The sequence below is a fragment of the Dasypus novemcinctus genome, chromosome 18, assembly GCF_030445035.2.
Source record: "Dasypus novemcinctus isolate mDasNov1 chromosome 18, mDasNov1.1.hap2, whole genome shotgun sequence".
In the NCBI taxonomy this organism is placed as follows: domain Eukaryota; kingdom Metazoa; phylum Chordata; class Mammalia; order Cingulata; family Dasypodidae; genus Dasypus; species Dasypus novemcinctus.
Window position 1 is genome coordinate 23,058,311 of NC_080690.1, and position 17,268 is coordinate 23,075,578.

Sequence of the window (17,268 nt, forward strand, 5' to 3'; positions counted from 1 at the left end):
TCTGCCCGCGGTCCCAGGTGCCCAGCGCCCACTGGAGGCTGGCAGTTCCCGGGCGCTTTCCACCCATCCTCTGGACGATCCCTCCTCTCTGCCAGTCACAGTTGAGGCACAGAAAAGGGGATCAATTTACCCAGCGTCACAGAGCGGATGCACTGCGCAGCTGGGTCTGACCCAGAAGCCACCCCCGCCTCCTCGCCCCGGCTTCCCGGAGGTCGCGGGAGCGGGGCCTGAAATCGGCCTTCCTAGGAGGACCTAGGAGCGTAACCCCAAACACCTCCGCTCTCGTCACCGGTTTCCCCATTAATGCCTAGGATCTGGACGCTTCTCCACCCACGACCTCTGTGCTCCTTGGTCCGTAGAGAAAAAAGACGGGAAAGCGAAACACAAACGCTGTTTATGCGCAGGGCTCTGCAGGGGGAATGGAGAGGGGGCTTCGCTCAGCCGCCGCCAGGGGGCGCCAGGAAGCCTTGAAGGGCAGGCTGCCGCGGACAGGCCCCTCAGCCTCTCCCGCTCCGAAGGGAGGTCTCAGGAGGAGAGACTGGCCCCTGGGGCGACGTAAGAGGCCGGGCTCTCGGGAGTGCTGTAAATGGTCAAGGCCCCAGACAGGCCCAGAGCTGGGCTTCCCAAAGCTGCCTGGACGTCCAGCAGGAGCGGGCCTCCAGGCGCCGGGTCCTTCCCTAGGAGGAGAGGGCCATGCTCAGGAGGGAGAAGCGCTTCCCGCTCCTTTCTTCCGGGGAAGGAACGCCTCGCCCACCCTGCCCTCCCTTCAGTTAGGATGAAATATCCTTTCTCAACCTCGGCACTCCCAAATGGTGAGCAGGTGAGGAGTAGCTCTTTGCCTGAATTCAGGGAACTTTCCTCCAAAATACAAACTTGCCCAGTCATGGTAGCTCAGGTGGGCCCTGGCCTCCCCTGCCCACCTCCAGGCACCCCAACCATTACCTGGACCTGGAGAAGTTATCTCTTTGACCGCCAGCGCAGCTTCACCTCTCTCTGGAACCGAGGGCTGCATCTGCATGAGAGAACCTTAGGAAGCACCTGGCAAGGGGCACTAAGGAGGAGAGCTGGGGAATCACCGACTCTGGAGGCAGTGCTCTTCAGCCAGGACTTTGGCCCAGAGGAAACAGCCATGAGCCAGAGGGCTTGCTTCCACAGCCCCCAGCCCCTCCCCCAGCTTACCAGGGACAGTTCCATATCCAGGTCCATCAAGGTCCACTCTCGTCCTGGGACGCTGAGGCCCAGCACCTGAGGGGAGCTCAGGGTTAATGGTACATAAAAGCTACCAATAAATATTTGCTGATTTTTTACTGGTTTTCCTCCATGGATTCCTCCATTTTGAGAGACCATCTCTACCAAACAGCACCCCAGTGGGCCCTATGCCCCTGCCCCCAGTCAGAGGGGTACTTACATCCAAAGGCCCTTCAGGCTCCAGACTCTCAGGGGGGCCCCGAAACAGCATCGGAGGCAGCAGACCCCCAGGGCTTGGGTCCCCACTCTCCAGGCTCAGAGGCCCCCTGTGCACAGAGAAGTCCTGTTGGCCTGCAGTGCCCACCCCGAAGAACCAGGATGCACCAGGATTTAAATCCCCCAACATCCAGAAAATGCCAGGAGAGGCTCTCCAACAGGGAGCACACACAGAGTGCTTCTGCCTTCTACCTGGGGCCTGAGGTTTGGCTTGTTGGGCTGAGAGGTCTTGGGAAAATTCCCTTTCCTATGTGAGCGTCAAAACCATTGGCACTTAAACTATTACGCGCTTTACGATCACCTGGTGAATTCGTTTAAAGTACAGATTCCTGAGCCCTACAACAGAGATGGTGGTTGACCTGAACAGGAGACAGAAAATCCGTATTTTAACAAGCTTTCTACTTTCCAGGGGACTCTGGTGGTGGTGCTCCTTGGAGCACGCTCTGAGAAGTCAGGTCAGTATCTTCGATCTATGTGCCCCAACCTCCTACTCAGCCACCAAGAGGTAGAGAAGGCTGGGAGGTGTAGTGGGCTGGCAGGTGCTGGTCAGTCTGCAAAAGTGGCGCACAAGGCTCCAGGGCAAGCATAGGCTCTCTACTCACCTGTCAGGGACCTCCCTGAGGCCCCCTGGTTCGGGCTGCTGGATATTCCTGTGCCCCTCGGGGCTGAAGCTCCCTTTCCCTTCCAGGATGGCCTGGACCACAGTCACAGGCAGCGGTGGGGGGGCTGTCACGCAGAAGTCACACTCGTTTGGGGCCAGGGCCAGCCCGGCCTCGCCTTCCCCCCCTGGGCTGGCCGGCTCTTCTTTGAGCAGTGCCAGGCCCTTCTCCCTGCACCAGAGAAAAGCTTCAACCAGACCCTGGCACTGCCCTCCCCGCTTCCCCCAGAGGCATCCGGCTGCCAGCCCCTCCCCCAAAGAGGTCTCAGAGAGCCACCTCTGTTTCCCTTACCTCCTGCTGCCACTAGAGGGAGAAAACGCCGTCCCCACAGGGGATGGGGTTGGGGAATCTTCCAGGAGGTCAGAGATGATGGGGCCTCTCCCTCTGTGGGGTCTTTTGAGTCCCGAAGTGGTCCCTGGGGGTGGCTGTAGGTAGAAGGCCAGGCCCAGTCCTTGACCTCAGGCCACAGGGAGAAGGCAGCACCCACTTGGGCCAGCTTTGAGGGGGGTGGTCTGAGAAGGGAGACTCAGTTCATGTGGGGAGCCTGGGATGGGGGAGGGGTGCTGTTTCTCCATGTTAGTAGACTCTCCACAAGCCCAGCTGTGTCCGTGGAGAGAAGGGAACGCAAAACTTACCGACTGGATAAAGCAGGGGTCCTGCAGGAGGGCCCCGGGCAGGGGGCAGCTGAATTTGGTAGGTGGAGGGCATATGCTCCCTTCATCCAGCATCAGAGACCTGTGCAGGGTGGCGGGGACACAGGCAGGGTGAGGGCGGGTTTAGCCCCCATACCACTTAGCCTCCACCTCCCTCCCTCAGGCCCCATCAGCCAAGTCAGCAGAGCTGAGGCCTGTTGCCAGGGCATCAGTCACATGCTGGAGGTGGAAGGGGCTCCTCCCCAGAGATGGGGGGAGGTAGAGAAGGGAGGGAGGGAACATGGTTTGAGTCCAGACCTGCAGAGGGTGCTTGGTTGAGGATATGAAGATAAGGTCCTGAAACGGGGGGAGCGGGGAGTGGGGGGAGGTACCCCATGGTCAGGTACGAGGAAGAGATGTCCTGGGGGGTAGGGAGCCCTGGGGGAGATGGCCACTGGGCTGGTGGCCTGTAGCCAGGAGGGAATGAGGGTTCTTGGTGTTTCTGGAGAAGGCGTAAGGGGATGCCTGCAGAGAGCCTGCGAGTGGCGGTGGGGCTCTAGAAGTGGGGGGATGGCTTTCTCACTCACAGCTTTCTCTTGACTCCTGTGCTGCTGGGCCCGGCCTGAAGCGGCCCCAAGAGGCACTGAATCAGCTGAAGAGGAAGCAAAGGGTTAATGCGTATAACGGACCCTGTCCCCATCCGGGCAAGGCACACTCCCAGGTGGGAGTGAGGAAGGGATTTAACTTGGGGAGGGGGACTGGCCAAGGGGGCGGGGAGCCAGTGAGGAAGGGGACCACCTTGCCAATGATCCGGTGCTGCTGCCCGTGGCTCTGCCGCAGAGTCACCACCTCTCGCCACAAGATATCGTTCTGCCTGGAGGTGGAGGTAGAAGGGTGCTAAGGCATCTGGGGACTCACCCAGTCCTGCCTCCAGAAAATGGTGAGACTGGGAAGCTCTGACCACCCGATGGTCACCAATCCGCTAGAGACCACAGCGTTCCACCACGGCCCGTTCGTCGGGATGGGGGCGCCGAGGCCCGGGGAGGGAAGGGCTGCCCAGAGCCTCTTGGTGGCTCGTATCCTCCCGCCCAGGACCTCGCCCTCCCCCTCCCCAGCACCGCCTCCGGCCCCGCACTGCCTGAGCTCGCGTAGTCGCGCCTCGGTGCTCTCCTGCACTCCCCGCAGAGCCTGCACCTCGCCCAGCAATCTGCCCAGGTCTTCCGGGCACCAGCGGCCGTCGGCGCCGCGCAGCGCCGGCACCTGCCAGGGAAGGGAGGGGGACTGTCGGGACAGGGTCACTTAGGGCAGGGCGGGCTTCCCCAACCTCCTCTCGCAGTTGCCCGTTCTTGCAGGCGGCCCCCACCTTGCGCCGCACGCGCTCCAGTAGCTGCTCCCGGCCGCGCACGAAGCTGGCGTGCTGGAACTCGACGTGGTCGCGCTCGGGCCTTAGCAGGCCGCCCTGCTCAATACTCACCACCTTCCGGAAACCGTCTGCGGAGTAGGCATGGGGACGTGAGTCGACCCGCCCACGGGCACCAAGTCACCCGCACCCGCTCTCCACCTGGCTCCAGGGACTCACACATGTTGAGTTGTCGCACAAAGCTCGCCATGTTGCTGTGCTTGAAGTACTGGGGCAGCACCTCCTTGGCGAAGCGGCTCTGGTCGCCGACGAGGAAACTGGTCCCGCTCTGCCGAGAACGCCGCCAGCCCACCGTGCCCGCGCCCGCGGAGACCAGAAACCGTGACCGGGGGCCCCCCAAGGCCAGGCCCAGGCGCATGAGCGCGCGCGTGCACACCCGCACGCACACACTGGGGAGCGGGCCAATCGCTCACGGGGACATGGGGACACAGCCAGGTCAGAACTAGTTCTGAGGCCCAGCCCCGAGCACCCACGGTGGGTCCCTACCCCCAGACTGACCCTGACTTCACACTCGGTTCTGTGGGACGGGTCAGACTTGGAGTAGCCACCAGACTCGGGGGCCAGCCCCAGACAGGTCCCAGCCTTGCAGTGTGACTCTGAGCCAGAGCCGGAGCTAAAGGCAGCCCTCCCCGTCTCCCTACCTGCTTTCTCATCTGTGGGATGGGGTAGGGTGGGAACTAAATGGTCTCAAAGATACCTTGGGCTCTAGGCTTCCTATCTTTCTCGCCCCGAGGAAGTCGCCTTATCCCTATCTCGCACATCCCCTCCACGGTGAACAGTCCCGGAGGCTAAATCGAGGGACCCACATCCCAGGCCCAGGCGGGGAGTTGGGGTGGGCGTGGGCATTGGTGGTCTCTGGCTTGGAGGGACCCTGGGGGCCCCAGCCCTCACCGGGCTCCAGCGGATCAGGTGGTCGGTGCCCGGGTCTCCCACCAGCGCCCACAGCTTGCCGAGGAAGGCGGGCACCGGGCTGGGACCAGGCTCCGCCGGCAGCGCGGCTGGTGCTTCCTGCATGGCGCAGTCTCGCCCGGCTCAGCGCAGCAGCCCGGCCGCCGCTGGCACGTCAAAGCCGCGGAAAGTGCTGCGTTTGCGCCCGCCGCGTCCTACTCCGCCTCCGGGCGCCGGGTCAGGCGGGGGCCACGTGCGAACTCGCAGGGCGGGGCTCGGACCCCGGCCTTGGCATCAGCAGAGTGAAAGGCCAGGCTGGGATCGAACTGAGATTGTGGTGGGGTGAGGAGGGAGACCTGGATTCGAATCCCCGCTTTCCCTGGCCTGTTATTTTCCACTTTGTTAATGGAGAGAAATTTCCGCTAGGCGGCCTGAGACTGGCTGGGAAAAGTCCTGGAAGGCGATCGCCCGTGGACTCGGTGGAAGCGGGGGATGGGATGGGGACAAGGGGAAGTCAGGCTTCCTCCCGCCGCCGAACCCTGGGGCACTGTCACTCCGAGTGCCGACAGCCTTAGGAGCGCTTTCCATCCGGCCTCCGCGCGTTCCCCGCCCTCTCCCTTCAGAGCCGACTCCGCCTTTCGCAGGACGCAAAGCTACAGCAGGATGTTTATTTCACACACTCATCCCTGCCACCCGGCCCAGCCTGTACCCTCACTCTCCCGCACCGGGCCGCTGAGCTTGCGCAGAGTCCGCAGAGGGGTGAGGTTGCGGGGAGGGTGGTCTCAGGTGGGCCGGGACCCTGCGGGGCGTCTGCAGAGGCTGAGAGCCCCAAGTGGGCTCTGGAGCCCTGAAATGGTCCCGACGCCATCCCATAGGCCCCAATCTTCGAGGGGCACAGCAGGCCACAGAACCCCGAAGGAAAGGGCAGTTGGGGCGTGCCTGCACATCCCCGCCCGCATCCAAGAAGCGCACGTCTGGAAGAGAACCGTGTCCGCATCACGCCACGTATGGGGGCCGCCGGGGATGCGGCCGGCGCGTTAGTTCGAACATGTAGTTGCGCAGGCGCGAGCAGTGCGCGCGAAAGGCGTCCACCGCGGCGCAGGGCTCCCACGGCGGCGGCTCGCACCACGCAGAAGCGGTGCCTGGCGCAGAGGCCCGCGCAACGCGCTGCCGGGCTTTCTCTCGCTCGTAGGCTCACGGCGTGGCGGCGCGCCGCGACGGGCCTCGGGACGACGGTGTCGCCGAGACGCTGGGGTGCAACGCAGCCAGGGGTACGGAAGGCTGCAGGACGCGTGCCCTGCTCTCGCCAGAGCAGTTCCACGGCGGCGCAACGCGGTATCGGCCTTGTCAGGCCGGGCGCGCGCGTGGACGTGCGTCTTCGGGGCACGCGCACCGCAGGGACAAGAGCGCGAAAGGCGCGCGGTCCAGAGCTGTCAGCACGTCGAGGGCGCGACAGGTTGGCGAGTGCAGGCCGCAAGCACCTAGAACACGGAGCTTGCTGATGTCCAGGAAGAGACTGCGCCGCTCGGAGCAGCTGCGGGCGGCCTGCAGCGCCAGCGCGTCGTACAGCATGAAGAGCCCGCGTCGCAGGTCGAGGTGGCGCGCGCTGGGTCCAGGACATCGAAGCCCGAGTCAGAGTGGCTTCTCTCCGCGGCACTCCGGCGCAGGCTTCGCAGCCCCGAGGCACGGCCCGCCAGCGCCCTCAGCCTGGGTTCTAGTTACCACCCCACTTCCCGCCCCCTAACACACACCTCCCTGCCTGGACTAAGCCTCTTGTCTTAAGGCAGCCGCTGATGTGGTGGTAGGAACTCCCACCCCATCTCTTAAAAGACTTAAGTTGTGCCTGTCACATGTGGAAACGCTGGCAGGGGAAACCAATGGTATTTTGGGAACTGGGCCTTCTTAGCCGTCCTTAGCTGAGCGACCTGTGAAAGGTGATTAAATCTGTGTGTGCAATGGAGATACTACTACTACTAAGGAAAGGTTTTCTTAGGGATTAAATGAGTTAAGATATGCAAGGCTCTTAGAGCAATGGCTGGCACATAGAGCAAGCAGTCACTACAGTAATTAGTACATTATGCTTTAAAAAAAAGATTTATTTATTTATCTCCCCTCCCCCTTCCACCCCGGTTGTCTGTTCTCTGTGTCTATTTGCTGCATCTTCTTTGTCAGCTTCTGTTGTTGTCAACAGCCCTGGAATGTGTGTTTGTTTCTTTTTGTTGCTCATCATGCTGTGTCAGCTGTCCGTGTGTGTGGCACCATTCTTAGGCAGGCTGCACTTTGTTTCGCGTGGGCGGCTCTCCTTATGGGGAGCACTCCTTGCGCGTGGGGCTCCCCTACCCCGGGGACACCCCTGCATGGCAGGGCACTCCTTGCGCGCATCAGCGCTGCGCATGGGCGCTGCGCATGGGCCAGCTCCACACGGGTCAAGGAGGCCTGGGGTTTGAAACGCGGACCTCCCATGTGGTAGACGGATGCCCTAACCACTGGGCCAAGTCCGCCACCCATTATGCTTTTTAGTTTGAGGAAAGTCACAATCTCCGCCGACGGTCCTCAGCACAACCCCCCCACCCCCACTCCACTAAGAGAGAGAGGATGACGTGCTGTGGCAACGGGAGGAGACTGCTCACCTGATATTTGTGTCACAGAACTTTGGGTGGCAGTGGCCACCCAGGTGGCACCATCCCGCAGGGGCAGGCAGCTGAAGATGAGATGAGCACCAGTAACTCACCTGGGGTACAGGCCGTGGCCGGACGGGTGTGGGGCTCCCAGTAGTTGTGGTCTCGAGAAAGATGGACATTTTTTAAAGGAACGCTGGAGCCTGGGTGTAGAAAGGCCTGTGGCCCAGGAACTGTTACATAATTTGTTGACCCAGTGCAAAATGAAATGCAGGTCCCCTTGTTCACACACATAGTGAGAATTTCCAGACGGGATGGCAGAACTTTTAACCAAGCATGAAGTCAAGCATGGGCCCTGTGTGACTGCGTGGGTCTCACGGGCCCACGATGTGGGCCCGGGGTGTGAAAGGGGTCTGGTTCTCCTTCAAACTGTGTTCTCACTTGTTGAACACATTCACACTTTAGGCAGTACCGGACAAATGAAACCGCGACCTTGGCGTGATGTGGACGATTCTATCGCATCTTTCTCCCAGTTAATAAAGTCTTCCGTGGGGAAGTTGGAGGGCGGCTGGCACAGGCCCTGGGTCTGGACAGTCCAGCCCGCCCGCTGCTCAGCCCACCTTCCCCTGTCCCCCCTCCCTCCAACCCCCCACACACTCAGAGCAGCCGGAGGGCCGGGACTAATCCCCCAGGCGTTACTGAGCTGACTCCCTCCCGACAGCGCCCCTGAGGACTCGGGACGAACTGTGCGCAAGGCCCGCTGAGGGCCTCTCCAGCTGCGCGGGGCGTCTGAATCACCCGGACACTAGTTCACGGTGCAGACTCCACGGCCCCACCCACGAAGCAGGTTCTCCGAGAGGGCGGAGAACACGGAGAGCTGCTTGTCAGCAGGCCCCCACTGACTCCCCAGGGTGCAAGTGAGAAACCCAGCCCTAGCCCCTCTCTGCCTTGAGTGGCTACAGGGTTAACCGGGCGAGGCTATTAAGTAAGATGTTTTAATTGACAGGGACCATGAGCCAACCAGGAAGCGGGGTGCGGGCGGGGCACAGCTGGGCCGGGCTGGGGAAGGGAGGCCCCTTCCCTTTTCTCCGCTTTGAGCGGAGAGCTCCCGGGTGCTTGCCACTAAGGGTCGGCGGAAAGGAGAAAAAGCGTGGGGCTCTGGGATCAGACGGGTTCTAGGGGCTGAAGAGAGCCCGAGTTCAAGTTCGGACCCTGAACCCGGAGCAGCCCTGGCTCCCGCTGGGCGGGTTAGGCAGGGCTGAACTTCTGCAGACCCGCCCATTTTTGGGCGTGGTCCTTTGGGGAGGAGGTGGTGGTGGAAAGTATGCCTTCTCTTTGCAGTAATCAATTTTATTTTAAGGTGTGTGAAGGTTTGCGTACACAACGTTTGACACCACTAGCCAGTTAAATTTCCTGTTTCCTCATATCAACAAGGCAAACGGTCCTTCCTGGAATTTGTGCCACGTGTATCCTGGTGCTTCATATACTCTCGGTCTGGCTTGTACCTGAGACCCATCGGCACCCCGTTTTAAGCGCCAGGAAATAGCAGAAATCAGAGGTCATAGGGCACGACCCCAGGGGACACTAGAACTTTCTGGTCCCTAGGGGGCGACTCCTAGTTGATCCGTTCCTGTTACCCTGCTCGAGGAGGCCCGGCAGCTCTCACCTTCGGGTCACCGAAGGGCTGCAAGGCCGCCGAGTCCCTTCCTGCGGGCAATAGTTCCTGCCGTCTAGCTTTGAGCGCCGGTGTCTTACCTGCTTAGCGGACCGAGTGGGCTCTTCCCGCGGGCTTGGGATTGGCCGGAGGACAGCAGGGCGGGCGGGAGCGGCGAGCCCGGGAGGCGGACCGCACGGGAGCATTGGGAGGCTCGCATTGGGGCGCCGCCCCTGCAGCTCTGCGCACACACGGAAGCGGCGCGGGTGGAGAGGAGCCGGGAGGGCGTGGGAACCCAGGCCGGGAGGAAGCGGCCAGGTTAGTGCGGAGGGTGGGTGGGCTCCCGGGTCGCGACCGGAGCGGAGGCGGAATCCCGGCTCCAGAGAGTGGGCGCGGCGTGGTTGTCACCAGTGGCTGTCCCGGCCTGGTGGTGGCGGCCTATTGGACTGTTTCCGTGGGAGCTGGGGGGTGGTGGTAATGGAGTGGGGCAGGGACCTCGGTCCTCGCAGGTTTCTTGCCCCAACTATAGCTTTCAAGGGGCGGGATGGAGCTGCGAATGAGAAGACGAGGCGGGGCTGGTTCTGACCGGATCTGAGAGCAGAGACCGCCCGCCCCAGCCGGCTGCTTGTGCGAACCCCCAGTTTGGGGCGAGGAGAGCTAGTGGGAGTCCCAGAAGCTCCGCTTCAGAACTCCGCCACTGCGTAAGGGGAGCGCCTGGCTGCGCCGGGAAATCCTGGAAGCGCCACGCCCGCTGGCGATCCCCGCCCACCCGGCCCGAGGTGGGCTGCGGGGGACTGTTAGGCTGTGCGACTGGGCCGCGTGCCGGGCCCTTGGGTGGTAGGGGCGGATTTTCTTGGATCAGTGCCCAAGGGTCCCACATAGTCTGCCCAGCTAGCCTCCCAGGACCCAGTCCAGGTTCCTCAGAGGGGCGGACTCCGGGTGGGTGGGGCTCGGGGCTTCCCGAGGTGCGGATCCTGTGAAGGACCCGTCGGAAGGAGTTCCCAAGGGGACGATGGGAACCGAAGGCCCCCGGCCTCTTCTCAACCCCGTAAACTGACCCTCTCGACCTCCAGCCCGGCACCACTGCCTGCCTTCCCTCATTTGCCCAATACTAGTGAGCATGAGGGGCAGTCCCCCTTCACCAGGCTTCCAGCGCCTCTGGCAGATCTGATGGGCAGGCTCTGGCCCCGTCCCTACCCCACTGCCACCCATTGGGGCGGGACCACATCCTTCAAGACAGCAGGTTAGGAAGTCGTGAAAGGGGATGGCTTCAAGGGCTGCTAGGTTCCCACTCTGCCCTGCACCCCTTGGGCGTGCCTGGGCCACACCCCCTTGGCTCCACTTGTCACCTGCAGAGTCACACCCCGTTCTGTTTTTACTTTAAGATATTATTTTGCTTTTTAAATACACAAATGTGTCTATTTTAAAGTAGAAAATATTGCTAAATACAAAGAAAGTAAAAGTCTCCCCAAATCCCACCTGCAGAGATCGATAATGTTAACTTTCTGTTCATTTCCAGACTATTGTTTTGGGTAAATGCACAATATTAGTATGTTTTCTACCAAAAACTTATTGAGGAGGAGGGCTCCAAGAGTCCTGTCTCCTGTGATCAGACTTGGGACCCCACCCATCACCAGACATCCTTTCTCTTGCCTGGGGTTGGATGGTGTTGAAAGGTCCCTGCCAGGTTACTTCTCTCGCTTTGGCACTCAGGGCAGGGTCTGGGGGCAGCCCTGACCTCTGCTCTGAGCTCAGGACTTGTACTCCCTCCCCAGTGATATCCAAGGCTCCTGGCTCCTGCTCTCTCCTGAAGCTCCCGGTCCCTCATGTAAACAGATGCCAGTTGGGGCCACCCCAAATGTCCTGCCCAGCTCAAGGACATCCATTTACTCCCAGCTAAGGCTCAGCACCCTCCTAGCCCACTGTATGTAAATGCTGAAGCCCCAGAGTAAGGGAGTGTGACTGATGGGGAAGGAGATGTAGTCTTGAGCCGATGTTTCCAGGAAAGGTGGGATGGGACCTTGGGTGAGGTAAGGAGGAAAGAGGCAGAGGGTAGTGACTGGAATGCCACTGAGCTGAGGGTCACTGCGGTGGTTTCCTGACAGGTAATTCACTCCCCTCTCCCCCACCCTGGTCTTTTGACAGAAGGTGATAGGAGGAGATACTAGCCCCAAGGGGCCCTGGCTCTGACTGGACAGGGAAGGAACCTGCAGTAGAACCATCTGAGTTGCAAATAGCAAGAGCTTTAGAACAAAAAGGAATGAGATGCCAAGGCATGCAAAGCCTCATGGCTTCAGGGACAGCCGGATCCTGGGACATAGTGTGGTTAGGTTCTTTAATCCTCTGTGGGGGCTTCATTTTGAGCCAAACTCTCCCCACGCATGAAAAAGAGACTCACCTCTTCCTACCAGCCCAGCCCCAAGGGAAGGGGAGCTAGTGCCTCTTTCCTATTGGTCCGGTGGAAGTTGCAGGGTTGATTCTGATTGGCCCAGCTTGAGGCCTTTGCCCAGCCTTGAATTAATCATTGCAGAAAGGTGGAAGGAACATGGAGAATGGCCAGGCCTGGATCACATGGCCAGACCTGGAGCCTGGGGGTGGGATTAACCCTTCTAAGAGGTGCCTGGATTGAGAAGGGGGAGGGGAAGTCCCCAAAGGTCAGTCAGGGTTGGGAGAGGGACTCTGCAGGCCCAAACTACAGATATACATTCTGGGAAAGCAAGGCAGGAGGCCGAAGAACAGGTGTAGTGGGAGTGCAGGTGAGAGTGCCTAAGGCAGGGATGGGGGAGGGGCTCAAGTTTAAGCTGAGGGCAAGGCCAGGACATGAGCACCGTAGACTGTGGGTTGTGGGTGCCATCCGGATGTCTCTTGAGCTGTCATGTTTCCTGAGCTGTCACCTTTGGCTTTGGGTAAGGGAGACTAGCTGGCCTGAGGAGGGGTCAGAGCCTGTCCTGCCTCCACTACAGGATCAGACCTCTGCTCTCCTGCCTCTGTGACCCTGGACTCTTTCTCTGAAAAGGCAGAGAAGGGGCAGTCCTCACTGCAAGGCTGGTCTGGGCTGTGCAGGCCAGAGGCACAAGGGGCTGCCTGTGAGAGGGTGAATTCCCCTACCCAGGTATGCCAGCAGGGTGGAACTGCTGCAGAGGGGCAGATGGGACATGTGGTAGTTGACAGATCTGCCTCCAGGGCTGGGAGTAACTTGGACCCCTGATTGTGTCTCCAGGAGCCAAGATGGCGGCTGGGCTGAATGGGTCTGAGGAATGGGTGGGCAGTGCATACCTGTTTGTGGAGTCTTCACTGGACAAGGTGATCCTGTCGGAAACCTATGCGCATCCCCAGCTGAAGGTGGCCGTATACAGGGCCTTCCGGACTGCATTGGCAGGTGCGTGGGTGGGTAGGTGAGCACCTGGAGAGGAAGTGGGACCTGTGCACCCGCCTGAGGCCTTATGTGGGCAAGGCCAGGGACTGAGGCCCTGCCTCCTGTTTGGTGGGCCTGGGCTCAGCCAGGGAGTTAGGGGAAATATTTGATCCGGGGGAGACCCCTGGCTGCATAGGTTTTGTCTTCTTTGCTTAGAGCACGTGTCCCTAGACGTGTCTCCGTATCTGTTACTGCTCTACCTCTTTGTGAACATCCCCTTACTCAACCCCACCCGACCCCACCCCTAGACCCGCGGGACCACTCTTTTCTACTCACCGCATCTTTCTCTCTTTCCCCTTTTCATCTTTCACTGCAGCATCCCTTGTCAAAGGCTCCTCCCCAGTACCTACTCTTCCAGGTCCCCCTTTCCTATCTCAGGGCTGAGCTGAAGCCAGTTGGGGGATCCGGCCCCGGCCCCAGAGCGGCGAGAGTCCCACTCCTTCGCAACCCAATTTTGTTTACCAGCTGAGTGCTCTGGGGTTTACCCCGCGCTGCCCAGGTCTGGGGATGGGGACCGGGATATGACCGCGGGCTTCGCCCCTCCTCCGGCCGCCCGGAGGACGGCCCTGCGAGGGGACCTCCTGTCTCCTGACTGCCCGCCTCCGCAGAGAGCGGCGGGAGCCCGGACGTGCTGCAGATGCTCAAGATCCACCGCAGCGACCGGCAGCTGATTGTGCAGTTGCGTTTCTGCGGGCGCCAGCCCTGCAGCCGCTTCCTTCGTGCTTACCGCGAGGGGGCGCTCCGCGCCGAGCTGCAGAGGTGCTTGGCGGCGGCGCTCGCCCTGAGCTCCTTGCCTTTGCAACTGGAGTTGCGCGCCGGCGCCGAGCGGCTGGACACTATGCTGCTGGAAGAGGAACGCTGCCTGAACTGCATCTTTGCCCAGAAGGTGCGGCCTCATTAGCCTCGCTGGGACCAGGGGTGGGTGGGGGCGGCCGAGACGACTACAGACATCGCACTCCCCTTCCTAGCCCGATCGGCTTCGTGACGAGGAACTCGCTGAGCTGGAGGATGCTCTTCGTGGCCTGACGTGCGGCCCCGGGGTACAGGGTGACGATGTAGAAGTCCCTCTGGCCCCCTCCCAGTCCCTGACCCCCTCGCAGTCTCCAACCTTCTCCCCGTCGGAGAAAGCGTCGCCGTCACCTAGCCAGACTTTTCTCTTCCAGGGTCAGCCCGTAGGTGAGGCGTGCGCGTGCGAGTCAGGGTCGCCAGGAGGCGGGAGGCTGGGGAGGAGCAAGGCCCGGGCTGGGGTGGTCGCGGGGCCGGGCTGGGGAGGGTATCGGCTCTGGCCCTCCCGCCTCCGCTATCCTTCTCCTCCCGCAGTGAACCGGCCGCTGAGCCTGCAGGACCAGCAGACGTTCGCGCGTTCAGTGGGCCTCAAATGGCGCAAGGTGGGGCGCTCGCTGCAGCGCGGCTGCCGGGCGCTACGGGACCCGGCGCTCGACTCTCTGGCCTACGAGTACGAGCGCGAGGGGCTGTACGAGCAGGCCTTCCAGCTGCTGCGGCGCTTCGTGCAGGCCGAGGGCCGCCGCGCCACGCTGCAGCGCCTGGTGGAGGCGCTGGAGGAGAACGAGCTCACCAGTCTGGCCGAGAACTTGCTGGGCCTCGCCGATCCTGATAATGGTCTGGCCTAGCCCTGGGAGCGGTGCCGGAGGAAGGGGCGGTCTGCCAGGCCCTGTAGGATCCCTTCGCCTACGGACTGCTGATTCCCTGTCCATCTCTGCGGCTCTGAGATAGTATTTCCAACCCCATTTGGACTATCTGTTGTAGCTGCTGGGACAGAGTTGGCCGCCTTCTGGGACAAGTGCCCACCAAGCCTGCTGGGAGGGTACCAATGGGGTTCCCACAGGTGTGAGTGGCCTGCTGCCCCATCCTTCCCCAAACTCATTGAACAGTTATTTCCAGCCAGCCCATCACTCACTGAACAAGTAATCGCTGAGCACCTTTGTGTCCTAGGCATCATCCTGGGTGCTACAAATATTGTGGTGAGCAAGAGACACAAACTCTCTACTCCCAGCTTAAGCAACAGTAATAAAGTGTTTTGCTTTTTAAAAATGTGAGTAGTACCAAGAGCTGTGAGAGCATTGAGGAGGGATATAACTCCGGAAGAGGGCTGGGGAAGGCTTCCTGGAGATGGGTTTGGAGAAAAACAATGTTGTGGGAACAGCCAGCCTGCGGCTGGGGTCTTGAGGAAGGTGAGAGGGAGGGATGTTAGAAAGTTTAGACTGCCTGGACCTGGGGGTGGGTGGATTTGCTGAGAGGTGGGCTGGTGAGGGAGGCAGACAGCACAGAGTCTGGTAAACCATTTATAGAGTCTGAGGAGGCCTTGGAAGGGTTTCAGGAGTTAAGACTAGGAGGTTAGTGTGGATTGGGGGGGGGGGAGAGAAGGGTGGCACAGGCTGGGGCAGTGGCAGTGGAGATGGAGGGAAGGGGATGAATAGAGCTGCTGAGGAGGAGGAATGATGAAGAGATGGGCCTCATGACGTTGGATGAGGGGTGATATTGGGGAGTGAATCATGTCCCCCACAAAAGGCACGTTCAGGTCCCAACCCCTGGTCCTGTGGGTGTGAGCTCATGTGTAAATAGGACCTTTGAAGATGTTATTAGTCAAGATGTGCCCAAAGTGAATGAAGGTGACCTTCATTGAATAAGGCTGAATTCCTTAAAAGCAAAGGAAATTGAAAACAGAAAGATAGAGAAACCACAGGAAAAGCAAGAAACCAGAAGTCAACGGACTCCAGAAGAGAAAGAAGATACTGCCATGTGTATTGCCATATAATAGAAAATCCAAGGGCCAAGGATCACTGGCAGCCAGCCCCAGAATGCCAGTCTTCTGGGAGAAAGCATCTTGCTGGTGCCTTGATTTTGGACTTCTCCTGGCCTCAAAATCATGAACCAATAAATTCCCATTGTTTAAGCCAACCCAGTGTATGAAACTTATTCTAGCAGCTGGGAAACTAAAACAGGTGGAGTTAGAGAGGACCCCAGGGTTTGCCTTTGCCTTTTGGGTGGAAGTGAAACCACCTGCTGAGGTGGGGCCCTGGGGGAGGTGAAGTGCTTGCTAAGTTTGAGACAAGCTGTTCCTGCAGGACATTCAAGGAAGAGGGTCTGGGGGCAGCTGGATCAATAGCTCTGAATTTAGAAGGGCCAAGGCCTGAATGTACAGGTGGGAGTGGGTGGGCTGGGTCAGGGGAGGTCCTGAAGGACACCAACCAGAAGAGGAGGAAGAAGGCAAACCAAGAGATTTGGAAGCCAGGGGACTACCAAGCTACTGTGATGGAGGCTGTAGATGGGTCAGGGCTGAGGAGTGTCCACTGGATTCAATGAAAGGGGGGCTACTAGACGGGGATTGTTTCTTGGGCATGGAGGGGGCAGAAATGAGATCACAGGAGGGGGAAGGAGGTGAGGCAGTGCTTGTGGAGAGGACTCCTGAGAAGTCATCTGTGCACAGGAGAGAGGCAGGCTCAGGATGGGGGGTTGATGCCTGGTGGGAAGAAGTCCTCAGAGGGAAAGGCAGAGCCCCGACAAGATGGTGCTGGGGAGCATCTACCCCAGGCACCGACACGTGGGCTGGCAGCAAAGGTAGATAAAAGACTGGACCTCAGTGGGCACCCCTGCCCACTTAGGTCCCAGGTGAAACTCTTTGCCCAGCTGAACCAATCCCTGCCAGCCCAATCTGGCCTGCAGCAGCCCAGGCATGGTTGCTCCCTCTTGCGGAAGGCTGTGCTAGCCTGGGGCACTGGAGACCAGGGGCACTGGACCTAGGCCTGACGGGGTGTTTCTTAGCCTCTGGAGACAGGCTGAAGTGTCTGTGATGTTAAAGCAGACAAAGGGGAGAGGGGCAAGGAAGGACAGAAGAGAGTCCTGAACTGAATTCCAGACCTGGGGCACTGCTCTTACCTTTCACCAGTGTGCTTCTGGGCAAATCTTTTAATTTATTGAGTGCCCTATCTGGGCATCAACAATGAAAAGTTGCTGCTAGGGTTGTGAGAATGAGCTGTCTTGTCTCCGTGTGTGTATTTGGTGGTGGCCATGCAGAACCTGGAGTAAGGTGGCAGCCCTGTGTTGCGGGGGCAGTTATGGGCCCTGCAAAGTGGCCCCAGTGATGCTGGTGTGTTGAGGAGAGACTATCCAAAGGATGGGCCAGGATGTGGCCAGGTAGATGCCTAAGATGCTTGACTAGGGATTTGGGAGCAGACAGCCTCAGGGCTCCTGGCAGCCAGGGCCCCGCCTCACTTCGGAGAGGAGGGGGTGAGGGACTAACCAGAGAGGCTGACGCTTCTCCCAACTACCTAGAAAAGAGGGTTTGGGGAGTCCGAGCCTGCACCGAACCCAGAAGGCCCCTTCTCCGGGCTTTCCCAGCAAGAATCGCCTGTGAGGAGGATCCCCCTCGGTTTCGCCCCCACTTGGAAACCGCGCTCCCGGCGCCGGGGCGGAGCCGAGTTCCAGATGTCCAGGCGCTCACAGCTGGAGGGTCACGTGGCAGCGGCCCGGGCCCCTCTTCCTGCCAACGCTGCATTT

The 17,268-nt window shown here is 60.2% G+C and overlaps 3 protein-coding genes across 7 annotated transcripts; 1 reads left to right on the forward strand and 2 right to left on the reverse strand.

Annotated features, from left to right (window-relative positions):
• Positions 1-378: 378 nt before the first annotated feature.
• On the reverse strand, positions 379-5,623 carry HSF4 (heat shock transcription factor 4). 2 transcript variants are annotated; one of them, XM_004460882.5, is made up of 13 exons: positions 5,067-5,623; positions 4,335-4,443; positions 4,119-4,246; positions 3,891-4,015; positions 3,554-3,629; positions 3,343-3,407; positions 2,759-2,858; positions 2,415-2,548; positions 2,067-2,294; positions 1,409-1,514; positions 1,180-1,245; positions 943-1,012; positions 379-677 (listed from the first exon to the last, which is right to left on the reverse strand). In XM_004460882.5, exons 1-13 carry the CDS (start codon positions 5,187-5,189, stop codon positions 526-528), a joined length of 1,482 nt encoding a protein of 493 aa, XP_004460939.1. In that variant the 5' UTR covers positions 5,190-5,623; the 3' UTR covers positions 379-525. The 2 variants fall into 2 exon arrangements, with proteins under 2 accessions (XP_004460939.1, XP_012381569.1); XM_012526115.4 differs by having other exon boundaries at positions 3,891-4,036.
• A 103-nt stretch (positions 5,624-5,726) lies between these two features.
• On the reverse strand, positions 5,727-10,547 carry FBXL8 (F-box and leucine rich repeat protein 8). Its single transcript, XM_004485047.3, is given in 5 exon segments — positions 5,727-6,161; positions 6,163-6,308; positions 6,311-6,724; positions 6,727-6,777; positions 10,478-10,547. Coding segments are annotated over 5 exon segments (783 nt in total). The 3' UTR covers positions 5,727-6,059.
• On the forward strand, positions 9,546-14,802 carry TRADD (TNFRSF1A associated via death domain). Of its 4 annotated transcripts, none has more exons than XM_004460885.3 (5): positions 9,546-9,653; positions 12,556-12,714; positions 13,359-13,636; positions 13,719-13,926; positions 14,071-14,802. In XM_004460885.3, exons 2-5 carry the CDS (start codon positions 12,564-12,566, stop codon positions 14,379-14,381), a joined length of 948 nt encoding a protein of 315 aa, XP_004460942.1. In that variant the 5' UTR covers positions 9,546-9,653; positions 12,556-12,563; the 3' UTR covers positions 14,382-14,802. The 4 variants fall into 4 exon arrangements, with proteins under 4 accessions (XP_004460942.1, XP_071065233.1, XP_071065232.1 ...); XM_071209132.1 differs by having other exon boundaries at positions 9,586-9,653; positions 13,067-13,636; XM_071209131.1 differs by lacking the exon at positions 9,546-9,653 and adding an exon at positions 9,702-10,036.
• The last annotated feature ends 2,466 nt before the right edge of the window (positions 14,803-17,268 follow it).